The sequence below is a fragment of the Thalia democratica genome, chromosome 4, assembly GCF_965202585.1.
Source record: "Thalia democratica chromosome 4, ktThaDemo2.hap1.1, whole genome shotgun sequence".
Classification (NCBI taxonomy): Eukaryota; Metazoa; Chordata; class Thaliacea; order Salpida; family Salpidae; genus Thalia; species Thalia democratica.
The window spans coordinates 41,325,847-41,345,600 of NC_139168.1; the positions used below are offsets into that span (position 1 = coordinate 41,325,847).

Consider the following 19,754-nt stretch of genomic DNA (forward strand, 5'->3'; position numbering starts at 1 on the left):
GCTATAACCTTTTTTTTAATGTTACTTACCGTAGTAAAAGAGTAAGTTGTTTAAAGTACCTTAACTAAATAATACAAAAATGTTGAGTTAAAAAGTTTTATTGTTTTGTTTTTAGTTTATAACAAGTATTTTTTAATTATTTGAAGATTTTTGTCAAAATTAATTACTTAAATACGTGCTAAAAACAATATAGTGCATTAAGCTTACATCAAAATATTTTTCTTCTTAACTAGTTTTGTGATGTTGTAAATATTAAAAACTTAAATAATAAAACAATTAAAAATGTTTCAGTTTGGTTTATAAACAACTGTTTAATACGTGTCTTCATTTGGTTGTTTTTTATGCCTTAGTTGTATAAATGTTTTTTTTTTTAATGTGTGAATCTTCAACTAAAATTTATTCCCGTCTTAAACCTGTTTTAACTACACAACTAAGTATATTTATAAAAACTGTAATTGTTTAAAACTAACTTATATACAAAAAACTTTAGAGAAAAAATTTTAAATAGGACCGTACTTTTTTTAGAAACTATTTCTAATTGCTTACTTACTCATACTAAAGCTTAATATTTTATAATAAAAAATAACTTATTAATCTTTTCTAACACAAATAATACTTGTGTAAGTTTGTTTCTTATTTATGATCATTTTCTTTTTCTTAAGCTTTAAAATAGACTTTCCTAAAACAGTCCATATTAGCAAATAAGGGGGCAATAGGCTGCAAAGGGGGCCGTGACTAGTAAAGGGGCCACAGGGAGGTGCTGCTAAGGTACATTTTACAACAAATTGTAAACTTAAACTATACATTCTGAGATTTGTATTAAATAGCAAAAAAATAAGGTCTTTTCAGGTTCAGTTCACGACAAATTCTGGGGTCTGTGATAAATAAGGGAGGGATTCTGAAATAGGAGTGTTTATGAAAATGAGCTTGGGAAACCTTGTTTTTAGGTTTAAAAAATTTCATTAGTATAAATTTATTCAATATGAAAACAATAATAATTAAATAAAAAATATAAACTAAATCCTGTTTTACACTTGAGGTTGAGTTGAGAGCACAGTTGCTATATTTTAAGAGAAAAAAAACACAAAATCTATCGAGCATGACGTTTTAACTTCAAAGATTAAAAAAGTTTCAGTATATGGTACTTTTAGAATTTAGGCAAGTGGTTAGCAAAGTTGAGACAGAGACAGTACAAAAATCAAGCATAGAAATGTTATTTACATATGTATTATATTTGAATAAGAATCCTAGTTTGAAAACCGTTTTGGGTTGAAACTGAGTATCTGTAAATTTGGTAATATATTATGTTTTTAAATATATTAATTTTCATTTTGAATTCTTCCTGTGATAACCAAATATTTAGATTTTATATACTAAGACATGGTTTTTAATAAATTAATATGAAGTTGAATAGTATACAAATTGTAAAATGTTCATTTAAAAACTACAACTATGTTGCTAGAAAAGCTTACTTTTATGCATGAGTTTTATTACATGAATTCATGTGGGTCGCTAGACTTGCAACAGATAAAAGCTTCTCTTATTCTATACCACCAGTTCTTAACATTTTTCATATTTTACCCTTTTATGAAAAGTAAATACCAAAATTAATCGTAAATAAAAATATTTTAATAAGTTTTAAGAAAAATTAGATTTTTTTTATTTATAAGCTTAACAAATATGAAATAATTGTAAAAAACTAAAAAGGTTATAGTTAAATAATAATTAATTAATAAAAAAAATATTAAGCATTAAATAACATAACTTGTAATCAAGAAAATTACAATGTAATATATTTCCTCTATTTTTCGATATTAGTGAACAGTCTAAAGCTAATTTATGTATACTGATTTGGCAGGCAACATAAACTAATTATTAAAGTCAAAAAGTATTATAATTAATCTAATTAACATTTTTTAGCTATTAAGTTTTGTACTTCAAACAGATAATAGTTGTTTTCTTCTCAAATTATTAAAATGCCTCTAAATGAACGTTTAAAGAAAATAAAAGAAAAGCAAGCTATAAGAAGAAAACTATTGGCACAGCAGGTATAAAAGTACTAAATTAACAATATATTTATTAGGTAATCTTTGTTATAGTAATTTATGGTTTTATTTTTTTTATGTATAAGTAATCTTTAAGCAAAGTTAATAAAATACTGTTTATTTTTAGTGAATTTTATTATAGATTATGTTAAAAAGTTGTAAATTTAGTAAGATTTTTTTTTCAATGTACTTGTTAAAGTGTTAATAATATGATATAGTTTAATTGTTTTTTATTTTAACAATGTGGTAAACATATTTAAGCTAGCAAATTAATAAAGCTAAAGTTATTTATTTAGTAATTTAAAATTGTAATTTATTTATCATTAAATTTTATATCATTATATGGTGAACTAATAACTTAAGATTATCTTGAGAAAACCACAAGCAGAGTAAACGTTAACCCTTTATTTCAAATAACTAAATAAATTTTTTTTGAAACCTTGTTTAAAAAAAGATATAAACTTTTCTGTCATAAATATAAAATTTAGAATATATAATCTTTTAAATTTATTATTAAAAGTTTGGAACTTAAAATCTAATAATTTTTTTAAGTTTAGTACTTTTCACTAATTACTATTCTGAAGGGTAAATCCGGACCTATATAGTTTTAGATTATAATTTTATAATAACAGTTTTCATTGTCATAAATTATTTGGATATAATTGTTTTTTTTATAAAATTAACATTAGTAAGATTTTTTTTTAACAAAGTTTTTATTACATGTTTAAAATTCCATAATCTATATTTACTAAATATGATTTATAAATAGGTCTGAGTGTTTTAGTTTGTAAGTTTTTATGGTAACACTATTACTACACTCTCAGATCAGTCACATAATTTTTTAATAAGGTCAATGGTTACATGACAATTCAAATTCCAATAATAAAAATTCTTAAATAAAGTCTAAAGAGTCAAAACTCAAAAACTAGTATATTTGAAAGAATAAAAACAGTGTATGTATGTCTAATTGATAAGAATATAAAAATGAATAAAAAATATTATAACTGTATTTTAAAAAGTTCGAAAAATTACTATATTTTCAAATTTATTTTAGCCATACCTTATAAGCTATTTTAAGTTTTGCAAAAAATGTAAGTATTAATTAGACCTACATGCTTTTTTGTTTTTTTTTCACATATACACTATTTTTTGAGTTCTGGTCCTTTCAAAAATTTTTTCAAAAATTTGGAATGTCCAAATTTGTATAGTTGTGCACCCCTGGCCAATCCAGCTAATTTCAGTGTTTTTGAATCTTTAAATATATATGCTGACTCAGGACTATTTTAATTTATTTTAGAAATATCAAATGTTTTTTTAATTGGATAAGTTTTTGTATTAGTTTATGTGAAATTACAATTAGAATTTAAGACTCAATTAACAAAATATTGAAATTAAAATTACACAAAAGAAATTGTCTTAAGAAAAATCTAAGCCTTCTAACAAATATTTTTTTTTCTTTTTTTAAAACTCTAATAGTATCCTAGAATATATTGATTATTTAAAGTTCTTAGATTTTATTTCAGTTTAGATAATGAAAAACTGAATTTAAATTTATTTGAAAAAATCTAATTAATAAAACTACATCACTTAAATAAATACAATGATTTTATAATTTTACAGTTGGGTGTAAAAAATTCAAACGCTCTAGTAGAAGCTTTAGGAAAAAGTATTGGACACACTGCAACAAAAGATACAAACTTTAAAGATAAATCAAAACAATTAGAAAAGCAAAAAGTTAAAACAGTTAACAAGTATCCTAGTAAAAGTAAAGTAAGTTATTTTAATTCAATGCATAAAACTATAAAGAACATTTAAATAACTTTTAAATTACTTTATTATGAATGATTTTTATTTTCAAAAGGGTAACTTTTTGATTATTAAGAGATCATTATAGAAAATATTATTTAAAAAAATCAAAGTTTAAATTATTTAACAAAAATCTCAGTTCCAACAAGTTATTAATATATCTTATCTAAACAAGTTTTAAATTTGTTTAATGAACAAGTTACTAACCTTAATTCCTGTTTTATTAAGACAATACCGACTAACCTAAGGGTCATAGAATGATCTTACTAAGCTTATTTTGTTTATAGCTTTCAGAAATAATAGGACTAAAGTTTTGCAGTGTTGCCACACACTCAGTAGAACTCAGGATAGTTTGGTTTTTTTTTAAACAGGCTACCTCAGGTTTGTTTTACTTTTTTTCTAACTCAGGCTTGCTTAATTTTTTCATAAATCTCTGGGTATTTTTTACACTTAAACTTTTTTTTTGTGTTTATATAAGTCATTTTCTTAGAGTTAAGGTATTTTTTTAATTATTGTATAACTAAACTTAATTAACAGTAGTTTTTTTTTCAGTTCAGCTTTAACTTAATAAAATAACTACAATTTTCTCATTAACTTGGGCCAATTATAGCTAGTGTCATGTAACTCGGGGAGCTTTTTTGACTTAACGATTTTGATTTGAAAAAAAAGTAATTTTTAGAATATAGTGATCTGAGTTATGAACTTTTATAGGTTTCAAAAATACAAATTATTTCAAACTAAAAGCATTTAAATTTCCCAAAATACATATTATACTATTTTATTTATTTTTTTAATGATTGAAATTTTTGTTGTCATTGGTAATATGTAACTCAATTATTGTTGTTTAAAAAATATTTACGTACGTATATACTACATTTTGTCAATAATTATAAAATGTTCCACAAAATAACATTATATTGTCTAGAATTCATAATTTTATTTTAAAATTTAGAAATTCCTGATACCACACAGTATAAATTAGTTTAATAATGTTTATACTGGCAATAAAAATATATAAAATGTTTTTGAAATAAACGTGTGCTTTTTTCTTTTACTATTTATAAAACATGAGAAAATTTTACTTCTAATCAAATTCAGAAGGAATCACCTCTAAAAGTGTACAAAGATTCTTCAACATTTCTAAAAGGAACACAGAGTCTTAATCCGCACAATGATTACTGTCAGAACTATGTTGACACGGGTGAACGACCTCAAAATTTTATTCGTGATGTTGGTTAGTTTTATTAATTCTCCATAGATATACTATAAAATACTTCAACACATTCTAACAGTATTTATTTCTAAGTTTTTTACTTACTTTATACATGGTTTATTTTGATTTTTATTTTACAAATTTAATACTACAAGCATAAAAAACAACGACAGCTGTTACTAAAAAGTTATACAATATGTCTTACTTAATTTGTCTCTTTCTTAAACGATATTTGGTCTAATGAAAAATGAAGTAAACACTGTTTTTACAACTAATAAAATATTTTTGTGTACTTTCTACAAGGCCACAGTTGGCCCAGATTGCTCTAAGTTGGAAGTAAGAAATGGCTTTTAGTATAAAACTTGTTTATGTTAACCTTAAAAAAAAGTTTAAATACCCAAATATTACATAACTTTATATTTTTAGACTTAATAACAAAGTTAATTGATTGAAAATTAGAGAAAAAGTTTTTGAAATATAAGTAATAACTGTAAGAGCTTTCTAAAATGTTTTTACTATCGACTTTTTTGTTAAAAATTGGCTTATTTTTAATTTAACAAAGACACAAGTTTTGCTTGTTACTTAATAATTTTTTGTTGTTGTTAAAGCTCGTATATGCTTAGAAGATGTAAATTATTAATTTTGTTTGGAGGAAAAAGAACTTTTTTTACTTAAATTTTAGTTAGAAGTTGCCTTCATACAAGCTCAAACTATATATCAGAAAGGCCAACAGATACTACTATGTATCATTTTTTTACATATAAACAAGATAGTTTTTTGATACATGTATTTGCATTGCCCCAGTTACCCAATTTTCCACCATCTTATTACCTTTAAATAAGTTATTTTCAATTTTTTTTTAGTCTTCATGCTTTATTAAGGTTCTTAAAAAACAATCAAAAATAATTTTCAAAATTTATATGACTTTTCAGGATTAGAGGAAAGATTTGGAGAATATCCAAAACTAAAGAACGTGGTTAGTATGAAAGATGAGGTAATAAGAGCAACAAACACCCCACCAACTTATCTTCATGCAAACCTAAGGAAATTCGACTTAAGTGAACTTGGGTTAATTTCAAATTCTTTGCTGCCTAAAAATCAAAAGCACTTTTTTGTTTTTGTTTAGTTTAAAAAATATTTTTATACAAAAGTTATAGATTATCTATCAATATGAATTTACAGAATTAACATTATTTCTACTAATCATTTGTTTACAGTTATATCTTTTCTATTTCTAAATTTTAGTTTAGTTAAGTAATTTTTTGTTAAATTTTTCAGAATGCGATTTGACGTAATTTTAATTGAGCCACCATTAGAGGAATATAAAAAAACACAAGGACTTCCAATTACTGAGCAAGAATATTCCTGGGATGAGGTTTGTTATTTTACAAACAATCTCTAATAGTGCTTAATTTATTTAAGCTATATAACTTTTAAGTTTGGGTATAGCTTAAAGCTTAGCTTACTTACAAATTGTTTTTAACAAATGTAGCTCACAAAACAGTTTTGTATAAAATTTTCTCATTACTGTTTATAGTTTTGTCCAACATACAACTTTAGAATTTTATTATTTAAGTTTTAAAAATATATATAATTTGCAAAATATATAAAATTTAAGTTTTACACTTTTCAGTTAGTAATATTATAATTTTGTTTAATTTATTTAAGTATTGGTTATTTACAGCTAGATAAGCAAAAAAGTTATATTTAAAACAAATTATATTCAATTCGTATATTTTTTTTTTGTTTACAAAAAAACCAATAAAATTTGTTGCGTCTATAGTTGCCTTTAAGACAATGAGCGTATTGCCATACAATTATAAATTTTTATACAGGGTTGCCACTTTACCTGGAATCTTTGAAAAACCTGGAATTTTAACAATTTTCACATGTTCAGTAGTAAAATTTGGATTTGACTCAAAAAATCTATCATATAAATAAAAAAATTTAGTCATCATCAAAATATTTAAAATAGCTTTACAGTATCTTTTCAATGTTTTTATAATATTTAACACAGTTTCTTACCTTAAACTTAACTTTAAACTAAAAATAGACCCAAAAATGTGTACTTTTGAAAACCTGGAAGAAATTTAGAAAACCTGGAAAAAGTTTTGAAAAAATGAGTGGCTACCCTGTTTATAGCAAAGCTGTTATAAGTAATGTATTCTTAAATCTAGCAGTTGTAACACTTTTATTTCGTGCTAAACTTGTTAAGACTAAATCCTAACTGTAAGAGTGCATATCAATTACAACTGCTAGATTTACGATTACTCCAATCATGGAAAGTTCAGCAACCCTGATTTTACCAATTAAAATGTATGGTTCATTGCTTGAAAAGTATGTTTTTAAAGTATATATTTAAAAAAAAGTTTATGTCCTTATGAAAAGCTTCTTTTATTTTACTTATATTAAATACATTTAATACTAAAAATAAAATTTTAAGTAAGGTTATTAAATGAATGGGATTAAAAAAACAGAGATTATCGTTTGCAAAAAATTTTTTATTTTTATTTTTTATAACAATGAAATTACAACAGTTAGAAAAACTCAACATAGACGCTGTGGCGGGTCAAAGATCGTTCGTGTTTCTTTGGTGTGGATCTTCTGATGGGGTTGACAGGGGTAGGAGATGCCTGAAGCGTTGGAACTACAGAAGGTGTGAAGATATTTGCTGGATTAAAACTAACAAAATAAAAAGCAAAATTACTGAGAAACTGTTTGAAGACTCGCTCTTTTCAAGAACTAAAGTTTGTAAACTGTTATTTGTTTAAATACACGTTTTTTTTTTTACTTTTCTTTTTAGCTTATGTTTTCTTATTCTAAATCATGTAAAGTTTAAATCAATTTCAATACTTTAGCATTTTTGTCGATGAATGATCAAAAAGTTTTCTTCAATATTTATAATTTTATACAGTTTTTCTAGTATCTAGTTTAGTTGTGTGTTATAAACTAAAATTTATGCTGGTAAATACTTTTTTAGATTACCACAAAAAAATTAGACAATTTTTTTTAACTCTTCTTTTAATCACTTCCATTTCAGAAATACTTGATATATTAAAAAAAAATATTTTGTAAATATAATTGCTTTTTATTTTTAAGTCTTATATACAAAGCAGTTGAAATTAATCTTACTAATTTTTCCATCTAAATAAATTCAATTAGTATTATTTTAACAAAAGTTTTAAGTATAAAGTTTTACTTCCCTTCTGTATTGCGAAACCAAACAGGCATCTATTCTGTTTTTTAAATAAACAAAAAATATTTTTATTTTAAGAATGAGTTGAGCTTTTAGATTACTTTAAACCAAATATTTAAGATATAGAATTGCTATAACTAAAAGAGTTTCTCATAAAACTTAATAATTGATAAAACGTTTACAAAAATAATCATATGTTGTTAAACATTTACAGGAGCATTGTTTGATGGGAATAAGAGGAACAGTTAGAAGATCAACTGATGGTGATTTTATTCATGCTAACATTGATATTGGTTCGTCATTTACTTATTCAAGCTATGTTTTAAAAGAGCAAAACAAAAAATTAATTAGTAGTGATACAATTATGAACTAGGCTGTAAAACTAAATTTTTAGTTTGAAACTTGATTAGTTCAAACTACTTTTAAGTAAAGTCCCTTTTTTAGAGAATAAGGTTTTGTTTTCGATTTTTTAGTCTTCTTTTTCATTTGTTATTTTAGTTTTACATAATTAAAAAAAAATTGTATGTCAAAAGTATTAAAAGATTTTAGTTAAAACAAACCCTTTCAGTTGTCGCTCATAAAACAGCTAATATGGACTGCTTGAATAAATATTGAATAATCAAGTATTTTGTGAGAGTCAATATAATATTTCATCACTATTCGCTACTACTCTTGTCCACAACTGAGAATTTTTTAATATAGCTGTTATAAAACTGATTTAGGACTAATTTCTAAATAATAATTTTATCTTTGTTAGTTATTCTACGAGCTACACATATAAAAAGGTGGTTATGAGATGTGTTACTTTAAAAACTGTAAATAAATAGTTATTTTCAATTATAGATCTGATAATAGAGGAAGAAAAACCTAATGATGAAAAGCCAGAGGAAATATTCCACATAATTGAACATTTTTGCTTGGGTAGGAGAAGACTTCATTTGTTTGGAAAGTTAGTAATTTATCTTCTTTTATTTTGTTTGCTCTTTTGTAAATATATATGTGGGAACGGGTCTAATTGCACAAAGCCAAATTTGCACGAGGGCACATAATAACACGAGGGAACAAAATTGCACGAAGACGATTTTGCACCAAGGGTCAACTTTGTACGAGTTACATTTTCGCACGAGAGTAAAAAAATACAGAAAAAAAATAAAAATAAACAGAAAAAAGTTATTAAAAAAATGTAATAAAAAAAAACAAAAAAAAATTAACTGACTGAGGGTAAGGGTTAGGGGTAACAATGATAGTAAGAAAATAAAATAAATAACTAAAAAAAATTATAATAATAAAAAAAGAATTATTAAAAAAAAAACTACCGACCGAGGGTTAGGGGTAGAAGTAATAGTAAAAAAAAAAAAAAAAGATTAAAAAAAAGCTAAAAAATAAAAAAAAAAATTAACCCGTCAAAAGTGTCTTCGTGCAATTTTATCCCCTTATGCAAAGTATCTTTGTGCACTCGTGCATTTTTGTCCCCTCGTGCAATTTTGTACGCTCGTGCAATTTAGACAGCTACCCATATATATACATATATATATTAAAAGGTTTTACAAAAAGTTCTGGTCGATAGTGCTCTACAAATTGAATTAGAGCTCAATATTTATTTGATTATATAAAATAAAATAGGTTTATACGACCGTTTCGTGTATGAGATGTATAACCTCATATACTCATGAGTAAGCTAAAGTTTATTTACGATCTTAAACAGAAATTTGGAATTTGAAAATTTTATGATTATTATGACGTAGTAGTAATAAAATTTATTGTACAGTAAGTTACATGTTATTTCAATTGCAGAGTTACCTTCATACATTAAGCTAACTATTACTTTAGTCAAATACAACACGATGAGCTTGTTTTAACTTTATTATAAAAAAGCCTTTTTGTCCGACTTTTATTTGGTTAGATAAACAATCAATGAATATCAATCTTAAGTTTCAAACAGCAATAAAACAATATAAAGAGCACATAACTCTTTAACTAGGAAGTTATTTGATTAATAAGCGTGATCATTCCGAAGACTAATGAAAAAATAAAAGTACTCAAAGCGAGATTGAATTGACTGAGAAAAAGTTGTAAAAAGTGGCGTGTTAATTATTGAACGTTCAACAGGGACGTGTCCATCAGACCTGGTTGGCTTACTGTAGGACCGCAAGTGACGTGCAGCAACCTTAACAAGGAGAGTTACGCCTCCTACTTTCAACCCATTGTCGTGTTGCCTGGAAACGTTGAGGGAAAACCCCCCGGTATCATTGATAACACCACCACAGGTTTTTAATTTGTTGTTTGATGTTTTATAAAAATTTTTTTTTTCTGGTAAGTATCAGTTTTTGAATTCCAAACAACCAAAAATATAGTTTTGGTTTATTGTATGGGTAATTTATTAATTTATTCTCAATAGTTTAAAATAGTTCTTTTTTTAAATCTCAGGGCTTTTAAGCGTCATTAAAATCAAGCTAAATCAGTAGATTTTGCCAAGTATCCAAGTTTTATCAGTAAAACTACTCAAAATCTAGGAATTATTCAAATTTTGAAATAATAAATATTTTCAATTATTTTTAGCACTAGAGGTAGAAATATTGACCATTAATTTGTTAAATATGTATTTGAAACTATAAAGTTATGGTTTTAAAGCAGTTTATAGATATTTAACTATGAATTACATTAAATTTACTTTATATTTTTTTATTTTAACTTAGATAATATTATCAAATTATTTAATTTGAATAAGCATTTTTAGATTTGTTACAGCACCTAGTTAAAGACAAACCAATAAACTTAATATTTGAAATTTCAGGCTTATTAGGCGTGTGTCAGACTATAATTGCAAAATTTCGATTTTGAACCTTGTAATATTTAAATTTGCAATACCTTCATTATCATATACAACCATATTATTAGAAGTATATGTACTATATGTAATAAATAATAGACAACATATAGCAGTTTAGATAAAAACTTAAATTTTTCAAAACAAATAAGTAGTTGAATGTAAACTACTATAATAGCCTTTTCATAAAACTCAGTTAAATATTCTACCATATTTTAACTACCTCGAAATTCATAAAACACCTAAAAAAGTTTCTTATATTTTTAAGTTTTAAAATTATTATTAGTTATTATAATCTTCAGTTCATAACAAAAAAATACTATTATATCGATGTATTGTCGCTATTTTGTACAGTTATTATTTTGATGAAATAGATACAATGTTGAAAACAAATATAACACTTTTCAGGAAGTTCAGAGGAAATTGAACGGCTCCGACCAAAGACACCGCCACCTAGGGGTGAGAAAAAACAGGCAGTTTCAAACCAACCAATGAGGTTTCATCACGGAAACCGCAATGCTCAGACTTTCAACGGCAACAACGACATCAATAAAACTGCAAGTCCAAATTTCGACCTGGCGAAAATTTTCACTCACAAGAGGCACCAACCTAACTCTAAGGAAGTGTTGCCACCTAGCGGGAGCAGTTACCACAGGAGCATGGGAAAAAGGGGAGCGAGTTTGGACTCGAGGAGCTCGAGTGAATCGAGAAGCAGCAGAGGTAGGGAAGGAAAGCATGCAAAAGTTGATATGGCGAGAAAGAACAAACTGAATTGATCGAAGTTAAATAAATTTTGAATAAATGCAAAATAAGTACTTATCATGGTTCAAGTTCTACAGCTTTTTTTTGTTGCAAGACTTACAGCAAATTAGTTTTGAATTGTTCCGAGTTTAAATTTTCTAATAAATTGTACACTTTTTTTTTGTAATAATTATATTTTTATTAGTGAAAATATTAACTAAGGTAGATTTAAAAACCGGCTAACTTAAATATATGTTATTATTTTGTTTTAAATAAAAATTCTAAATTATAGAAACTACTAGATAATGCTTTTTCTCGATTTTCGTCTTCTTACTTAAAACTTGCATATTTTGTGTATCAGATCGATACATTTCTTAGTAAGTTAGCTTTAAATCATTGATAAAACTTGTAATTTTAATTTATTGGACTTAGTCGTAATTTAGTAAAAATACAAATTTATTTAATTACTTTTTTTTTGGTTAAAGTTAAAAGCAATTATTCTTTTATATGATCATTTGTAGTTTCTTTAATAAATAGTTAGCTTTGTTTTTGTTTTTATTTTGCGGTTGTTTTTTTTTGTAATAAAGATGTTTAATTTTCGTTAACACCATTTTAAATTTTATATTGCTAAAAACTTTGCTTAAGTTCACATTAATGCTAATTAGTTAGCTATAATATTGATAGTTTATTACCAATTAGGATTCATCACTATGATTTTTTATAATGAAACGAAACTATTGCAATTAAGTACCTATGCATCAAATCAATAATGCAATGTAAATTATTGTTATAGTATATTTTTAGTTTAATATCATTTCAATGACTTTTTTAAAATACCAAGTTGGTTAAGTTTAGCATTGAATTAATTAATAACTACTTTTTATTTTGTGCTACAATTATTTAGCTGCATTTTTGTCACAAAACAATTATATATTAATTTTCAATTTACCCAACGGTTTGTAAGTTGTTAATTTATATCCCTCTGTACTAATTGTTTTACAATAACTAAATGAGATAGTCAACTCGATGATAAGATTAATATGGGGTTTGTTAAGAAATAAGTAGTTTATTATTAGTTTAAATATAAGTATTTCAAGATTTACGCAAGTGTCAGTTGAAAAAAAAAAAAAACATTTTAAGATTGTTTTTTTAGCTTAATAGTTGTAGACCACGTTTAAGAGTGTTCAATTCATTAATGTTGCATAATATAATTCGGTTTAAATTTTGAGTTTAAGATAAAATTGTTTTAATTGGAACACACGATTAGAAAAATATATACAAAACCAAAAAGTTTGTTAAAAAATCTTCACGATGGAGTTGTTATAAATATTGGAAAGTGTTGTGTTTATACACAATTTTATTAAGTTAATGTATTTTAAGGGCAAAATCCTAACATCAGTTGTGTTCAAAATTAGATGTTTAATATAAAACTAAAGAAATAGTTTTTCAAAGTACATCTTTTTTATGAGCGCTATAATTTTAAAATAATTATCCCTAAATCTTAGTATATTTAAAACTTGATACTTAACTTAAAGAATAGTGTTTTTAATACTCTAACTACTTTGAATATTTATATTGTAATTTTATAGTAGGTTGTAAAGTTTATAGGGCGGCTTTTGAGAACTCAAATAAATGTTAAACTTAGATGTTGCTTACTTTTCATCATAACTAAAAATACTATTAGGTTTTATAATAGGTTTAGTGATTCAAGCAACGGCTCGGCTAAACAAACTTAAAATAAGGCAGTCGGCTAAGTAGAAAGTTTATTGGCCTATAATAAAAGAGTTTTAAAAATGAAAATATTGTAGCCAACTTTTTTGTGCTGAATTATTTTTAAAGTTTTACTCTAAGTTGTTTCTCATGAGCTCCGTAAATATTCCTTAAATGTATTTTTGTAAGTAACTTGTCTTAAACTTGATTGCTTATGATTTTTATCAAGTTCAAAATTTTAAATATCAGAAGCAGTTAAAAGATGCTGTTTTGTATGAACACATTGTACATGAAAATATTTTTTCAGATTCATTTTACTGCTTTAAGTGTACTCTACTTTTTATAAATTAAACTGTGAGTTTTTTATTTTTGAATTGATTTTTTTAGTTTAAAAGTCCATGTTTATAACTTTCGATTTCAAAATTTCGCTTTTTTATTTAAAACGTTTTAAGATGATAATTTTTTTTATTCCTTATCAATATAACTTTGTTTTTTAAAACTGCTAAACAAAATTGTTGTTTAAAAGTGGTTTTTCTAAATTTAATTTAAAGTTGAATTAGCTTAATTTAAATTAATTATTAGTTAACTATGGTGCACAAAATCATTAAACTTCGTTAATATAAAAGACTTTTTTTTGACTTAATTTCTTTTTGATTTACAGCTAATGAACGAATTATAATGAGTGAAATTTAAAGATTTTTCTAGTGTATGTAAAACCTCATGTATGTTTTATATCTTTGTCAAAATTGTTTACGTTTCCCTATGCTTTATTTTGCTTTTTTTTTTGGTATATTACTGATATAAATTTAAGAATAATCTAAGTTTTTAAAGACATAAGGTCATAAATGTATTTTACTTTGGCAAGGATTACTAGTTTAGTCTCAACAAATTACAAGTATGATTTTACTAAAAATCGCACAATTATAATTTTAGTTTTCTTAGGAAATTAAAATTTCATCTTTGATACTTCGAAATATACTAGTTAGATTTTCTTCATAATTTTCTTTTAAAATTTGTTGTATACAAGTAGAAAGAATTTCTCTACACATACAAAAGATCTATTTCAAAACATATATAAGCAATAATCGTCAGACATCATCATTATTTTATTAGCCTAAAATGAATGACACCGGAAAACTTTTTTTGTATGCTTTACCTTTAATCGATTTTAAAAAGAAAATTGTTTACTTTATTAAACTTTTGTAGTAAAATGCAAAGATTTTTTATAACTTATGAAGACATTGAAAACTCAATCAACCACCTAAAAGATAAAATTATTAGAATTCCGGAAAATATCCCGCCCTATTTTATTAAGTATGCATTTCCATGAATAATTTTTTCACTTTCAATGATTTTCAATTGCTCTATGGAGTAAGCTGAAGTACCAAAACAGTTGAAAACGTCTTTTTTCATTCATACTCCATAAGAAATGTAACAAACACAACGCGTTAAACTATAGGCCAATATCCTAACTAGTGGCTTTTCTCTAGTTTTTGAACATAATATATCTAAGTAAATTTTAAATCATTTCTATGGTTATAAGTTACTATCTGATAAACAATTTGCTTTTGTCTCTAACTGGTCGTCAAACATTCAACTATTAACATGCTTACATTCATGGATAGGTGCTTATCTCAAAAACGAATATATAAAAGTAGTTTACACTTATATTAAAAATTTTTCGATTCAGTATCACACAAACGATTATTAAAAATACTGAGTCAGTATGCACCACATGAATCCTTAGTAGAGTGATTCAATAATTTTTCAATTTGGAAATCGCAAAGAGTGATCATTAATAATACGCTGTCAGACCCTTTATCGATATACGTTTGAGTACCACAAGGTGATGTAATTGGTCCCCTTGTTTTTAATTTACATTAACGAACAAAATTCAAACATTGATATTAAAACTTAAAAGTGATATGAGTTTATTTGTAGGCAATACAAAAATTTTTAGTGAATCAAGTGTCTCTTTACAATCTACCCCAGATATTACTTACAAATGGTTAAAATTAAAAAAACTCGACTTAAATCCAAACGAATGTTAAATTTTTAAAATTAAGTAAAGCAAACTCTTTGACCCGATTTACCTATTAATCAATAACCCTAAGATACCATTAGTTTAAGTTTTTAAGGATTTAGGAATATATCACTCTGAAAATTAAAAATGGAATTAACTCATAAATTATCTATATAATGTTGCACAAGTTTCATCCTATCAAATATCAAAATGTTTTAAAACTAATTCAGCTACTATGACAAAATTATTTGAAATATACGTTACCTTAAATAATAAGCTTAAATACATTACCCAAATTTGGTCACCCATTTAAAAAAAGACATTAGAAAAATTGAGTCTGTGCAAAGTAATTTAACCCCTTTTATATGTAGTCGTTGTAACATATATCATATAGTGATAGATTGGTTAAACTTTGATTGAAAAATCTGAAGAAGAAGGGGATTTGATTTATTTACGCTGTATAAAATTATTAATGGTAAATATAGGATTTTTTCAGTCAATTTTTCACTTTTTCCCATAACAAATATCAGTTAAGAGGAAATAATATAAAACAAAATTTTAACAACAGTCAGTGGCAAGGTTCATTTTTACACAAAGAAAAGAATGTTTAGACCAAGTTGCCACAGGATGTGGTATCTGTGAGAGGGTGGAACATTTTCGCTTAAAACTAAAAATATTTCATTTGAATAATATAAATATCAGTAAAATTCAGTATTTCCACAAAAACAATAGATAATAGTAAATAAATAACTTTTGTATAATATTTATCCCATTTAAGTTAACAAGTGACTTCTTTATTTTTATATTTGAAATATTAACTAGTTTTGTTTCCCTTCGCCTCCCCCTAACAGACTATTAAATTTACTTATATTTATTTCGTACAAATGAGTTTGTACGTACTAAGCCTTTTATATCAATCAATGAGTTAAGCAATGTTCTTAATGAGTTTTTTATAATTTTAACTTTGTTTAATATTTTGTTTATGATTATTTTTTGTTGAATATGTTTTTTTTTTATTGTGTTTCCTGTTTAAGTGGCTCAGGTTTTTATGCTTGAGCCCAATATTGCACAATAAATTATATAATAACAATAATAAATACAAGAAAACCGAAAAGTTTTTTTGCACACCAGGTCCTCGGACCAAACTTTTTAAGCGTTTTATCGTCATTCGATAAACAATACAAGTTATGAAAACATAAGTTTTAAAACTACAGTAGTAATTTATTAATCTACAAATATCTAAGGTTCAGTATGAATCGAGTAAATTTGAGATATTATGAAACAATTTACCAGGTATAAAAATTATTAAAAAAAATCTGCGGTGGGTTTTTTAAGTATTGCTTGAGGTTTTGTTTTAAAAACCTATCAAGTTTTTAAGAATGAAGTTTGAAAATTTTATATAAAACTTTAGTTTTAATTACTCTTCTATTTTTTCCAAAGTTTTAGAAACTTTAGTATTTATTAAATATCTTTAATAGAGTATTTTAGTTTTAACAAATCGAAACCACCTAATAAGTACACTTACTTCAGTACTATGTCTTCACACCTTTTTAAGACTTGTACAAATTTTATCGATAATATGCTTTATCTGCTTATCCTTTACGTGTTTTGAAGTAATATCAATAAGTTTACTTTAATAAATTTTCAAAACTCTTAACTTATTATCTTTTAAAATATGCGAAGTGCTTATGAAGGTTAAAATTGCGGTTACTTTAATGTTTATAACAACAACTTCTTTTCTAAGTAAACAGTTATTTTACTTTAAACGCATAGTTTTCAACTTAATTAGATAATATATTTTTTAAGCTTTTGTTACATTTTAAACTAACAAAATAGTTCTAAAAACTGTTTGATTATATCTTAAGCTATTAGTTTGCCGAAAAGTTAAATGAAAAATATAATTTTTCAAGTTCTTAAAGTGTATACAAGTATAAATAGTTTTCAATTACAAAATGCATTTAGTAATAAATTTCACTTCTTTTGAGTATTAAACTTATTAATGTAAGCCATGAACTTTATAAAACAACGAAGCTTTTTAATAAAATGATTTTTTTGAAAATATATAAAAGCCATATAAGCAGGAATAAGAACAAAACTAGACAACAACTAAGAATCTTTGTAAAACAAAATTATTTCTAAAAATTTTAAAGATAATTGTATCAAAATTTTCTCAGAATATTAGTTATACGATTAAATACTTTACTGAACTCATGATGTAGTTAATTTAAAATTGCAGTATAAAAACTTTTATGGTACACACCCGCGTAAGGTTTGATAAATCTTTAAAATGTGTTTGATTAAAAGGTCATTTTGAAAACAAATATTTAAAGACGTTTTATAACACGAATAAAGTAAAGAAAATAATCTTAATATGATTAAACAAGTATTTTACAATCATTTTAAAAATCTAACAGCTTTAAAATAAACTATAACAGAGCGAGGTTTTATTAAAAAAAGTAAATGTAGCTAATTTATGTGATAAAAGGGTATTAACTTCTCAAAACTTAAAGGTACGCACTTTTGTTAAGGTTCAAGTGCGGACTTTATCGATGTTTTTACTATACTTTAAAAACATAATTTTTATCTTTTTTTCTTAAGAAACTTTGTTATAAAACTAAACGGAAAAGTATGGTATGTTAAATTTAATATTTTTGTCATATAGTTTTGTTGTAAATAAGAAAAAGAAATCATTTATACAACTTTCTTTAATATAAGTTCTTAACATGCATTCTAATGATATGAATATATTTGTGTTTATTTATTAAAGTTCCTAAAATTAATTTTCATACAGTGTTGTTATTGACATTTTGCTTTTGTTTATTTTATAAAAATAAAAATTATTAACTTTTAATATACAAACTTTTAAGTAAATTTTTTTTTTGTTATACGATTCGAGAATAAAGAAAAATAAAGCGATAACGTCATTGTTTATTTAAAACAGAAAGAAAAAAAATACTTTCATCTAAGTATATATAAAGCAAAAGTAAACTGTTTTCAATTATAATTATTTTTAATTATAGTTAGAAAAAATTTTCAAGAGAAAATGTTTTTAAAACTAAAAATTTATTGTAGTCCTTTAAAAAGCATTTATTTAACTACAATTTTTTGTTTAACAAATTTATTTTTAACAAAAAAAATTGCTTGTTTTTAATACTTAATGCTTCTATAAATATCCTAAAACTAAGTTTTATTACTTAAACTTGGTACATTATTTAATTATAAAAACAATCTTGTTCAGTTTACTCTTCATTTTAAAATTAAAAAAAACAAGTTAATTTTAACAAAGTTGTTTTTTGAACTTAAATTTGATTGATAGCATCCATAAAATTCATCTTAGTTAAAATTATTGACAAACTTGAATTATGAAAAGCCTGAACAAGAGATGAGATGTTTCTTAGAAAGCAAAAAACTGCTTATTTATTAAAATATTACTTACTTACAGTCATCATACAAGCTTATTTGATTTTGTTTTTAATCCTTTTAAATAAAATTTTAAATTAAAAAAACTTAAAAGTACATTATATATAAGTAAGTATGAATGTTAATCGATAACTATAACATCTTCTATTTGAGTTCGTAATAACTAAAAGTCACTGCAAATTAAACATTTATTGCTATTTTGATATTTTGGAATTGCGAAATTGCTCTACTTTAAAAACATATCTATTGAGACTAAGGTATAAATAAAATTTTACTACTTTTAGATGCCTTTAAAATATTGTTAAAAAAAAGTAAATATAGCTAAAAGTAAATAGAAAACTTAAAAAATTTTATTGATTCAATTAATAAGTTTTAGCTTACATACCTTAACTTCGTTTTAAATCATATTTTTACGTATGTACTCCAGTTTTACTAGTCACTACTAACAAGTAAAAATTAAATTGGTGAAATTCGTAAGTTTAAAAAAGAAAACATTTTACAGAAATACAAACAGAACTTTAAACTCTTTTCAGACTATTTAAGCTTATTTACAAAACTAAAGATATAATGTCTTAAACTTTGGTAAATATCAATGACTTAAATCTTAAAACAATCAAACTGATTATATTTTTATTTAAAATTGTTAGTTCAATAAAAAAAAAAGCAGATACTTCAAATGCATGAAAACAAAAATATGGTGGTGTTAAAAATTTATTTGTTTGAAATAAAGTTGTTTGTAAAAATATCAAATAGTTTTTAAGTAAAACTTAAGT

At 24.3% G+C, this 19,754-nt stretch overlaps 1 protein-coding gene across 1 annotated transcript; it reads left to right on the forward strand.

The window, feature by feature from the left end:
- The first annotated feature begins 1,918 nt into the window (after positions 1-1,918).
- Positions 1,919-12,131, forward strand: LOC145833792 (N(6)-adenosine-methyltransferase non-catalytic subunit METTL14-like). The gene is made up of 10 exons (XM_082940979.1): positions 1,919-2,048; positions 3,666-3,815; positions 4,950-5,085; positions 5,997-6,132; positions 6,343-6,439; positions 7,602-7,811; positions 8,475-8,553; positions 9,104-9,209; positions 10,370-10,527; positions 11,496-12,131. The coding sequence occupies exons 1-10, from the start codon at positions 1,977-1,979 to the stop codon at positions 11,861-11,863; spliced, it is 1,512 nt and encodes a 503-aa protein (XP_082797105.1). The 5' UTR covers positions 1,919-1,976; the 3' UTR covers positions 11,864-12,131.
- The last annotated feature ends 7,623 nt before the right edge of the window (positions 12,132-19,754 follow it).

Coding starts and splice junctions, on each gene's coding strand:
- LOC145833792 (XM_082940979.1), top strand. CDS start 1,977: ATGCCTCTAAATGAACGTTTAAAGAAAATAAAAGAAAAGCAAGCTATA. Junction 7,812..8,474: donor CGCTCTTTTCAAGAACTAAA/GTTTGTAAACTG, acceptor AAACATTTACAG/GAGCATTGTTTGATGGGAAT. Junction 8,554..9,103: donor TCATGCTAACATTGATATTG/GTTCGTCATTTA, acceptor TTTCAATTATAG/ATCTGATAATAGAGGAAGAA.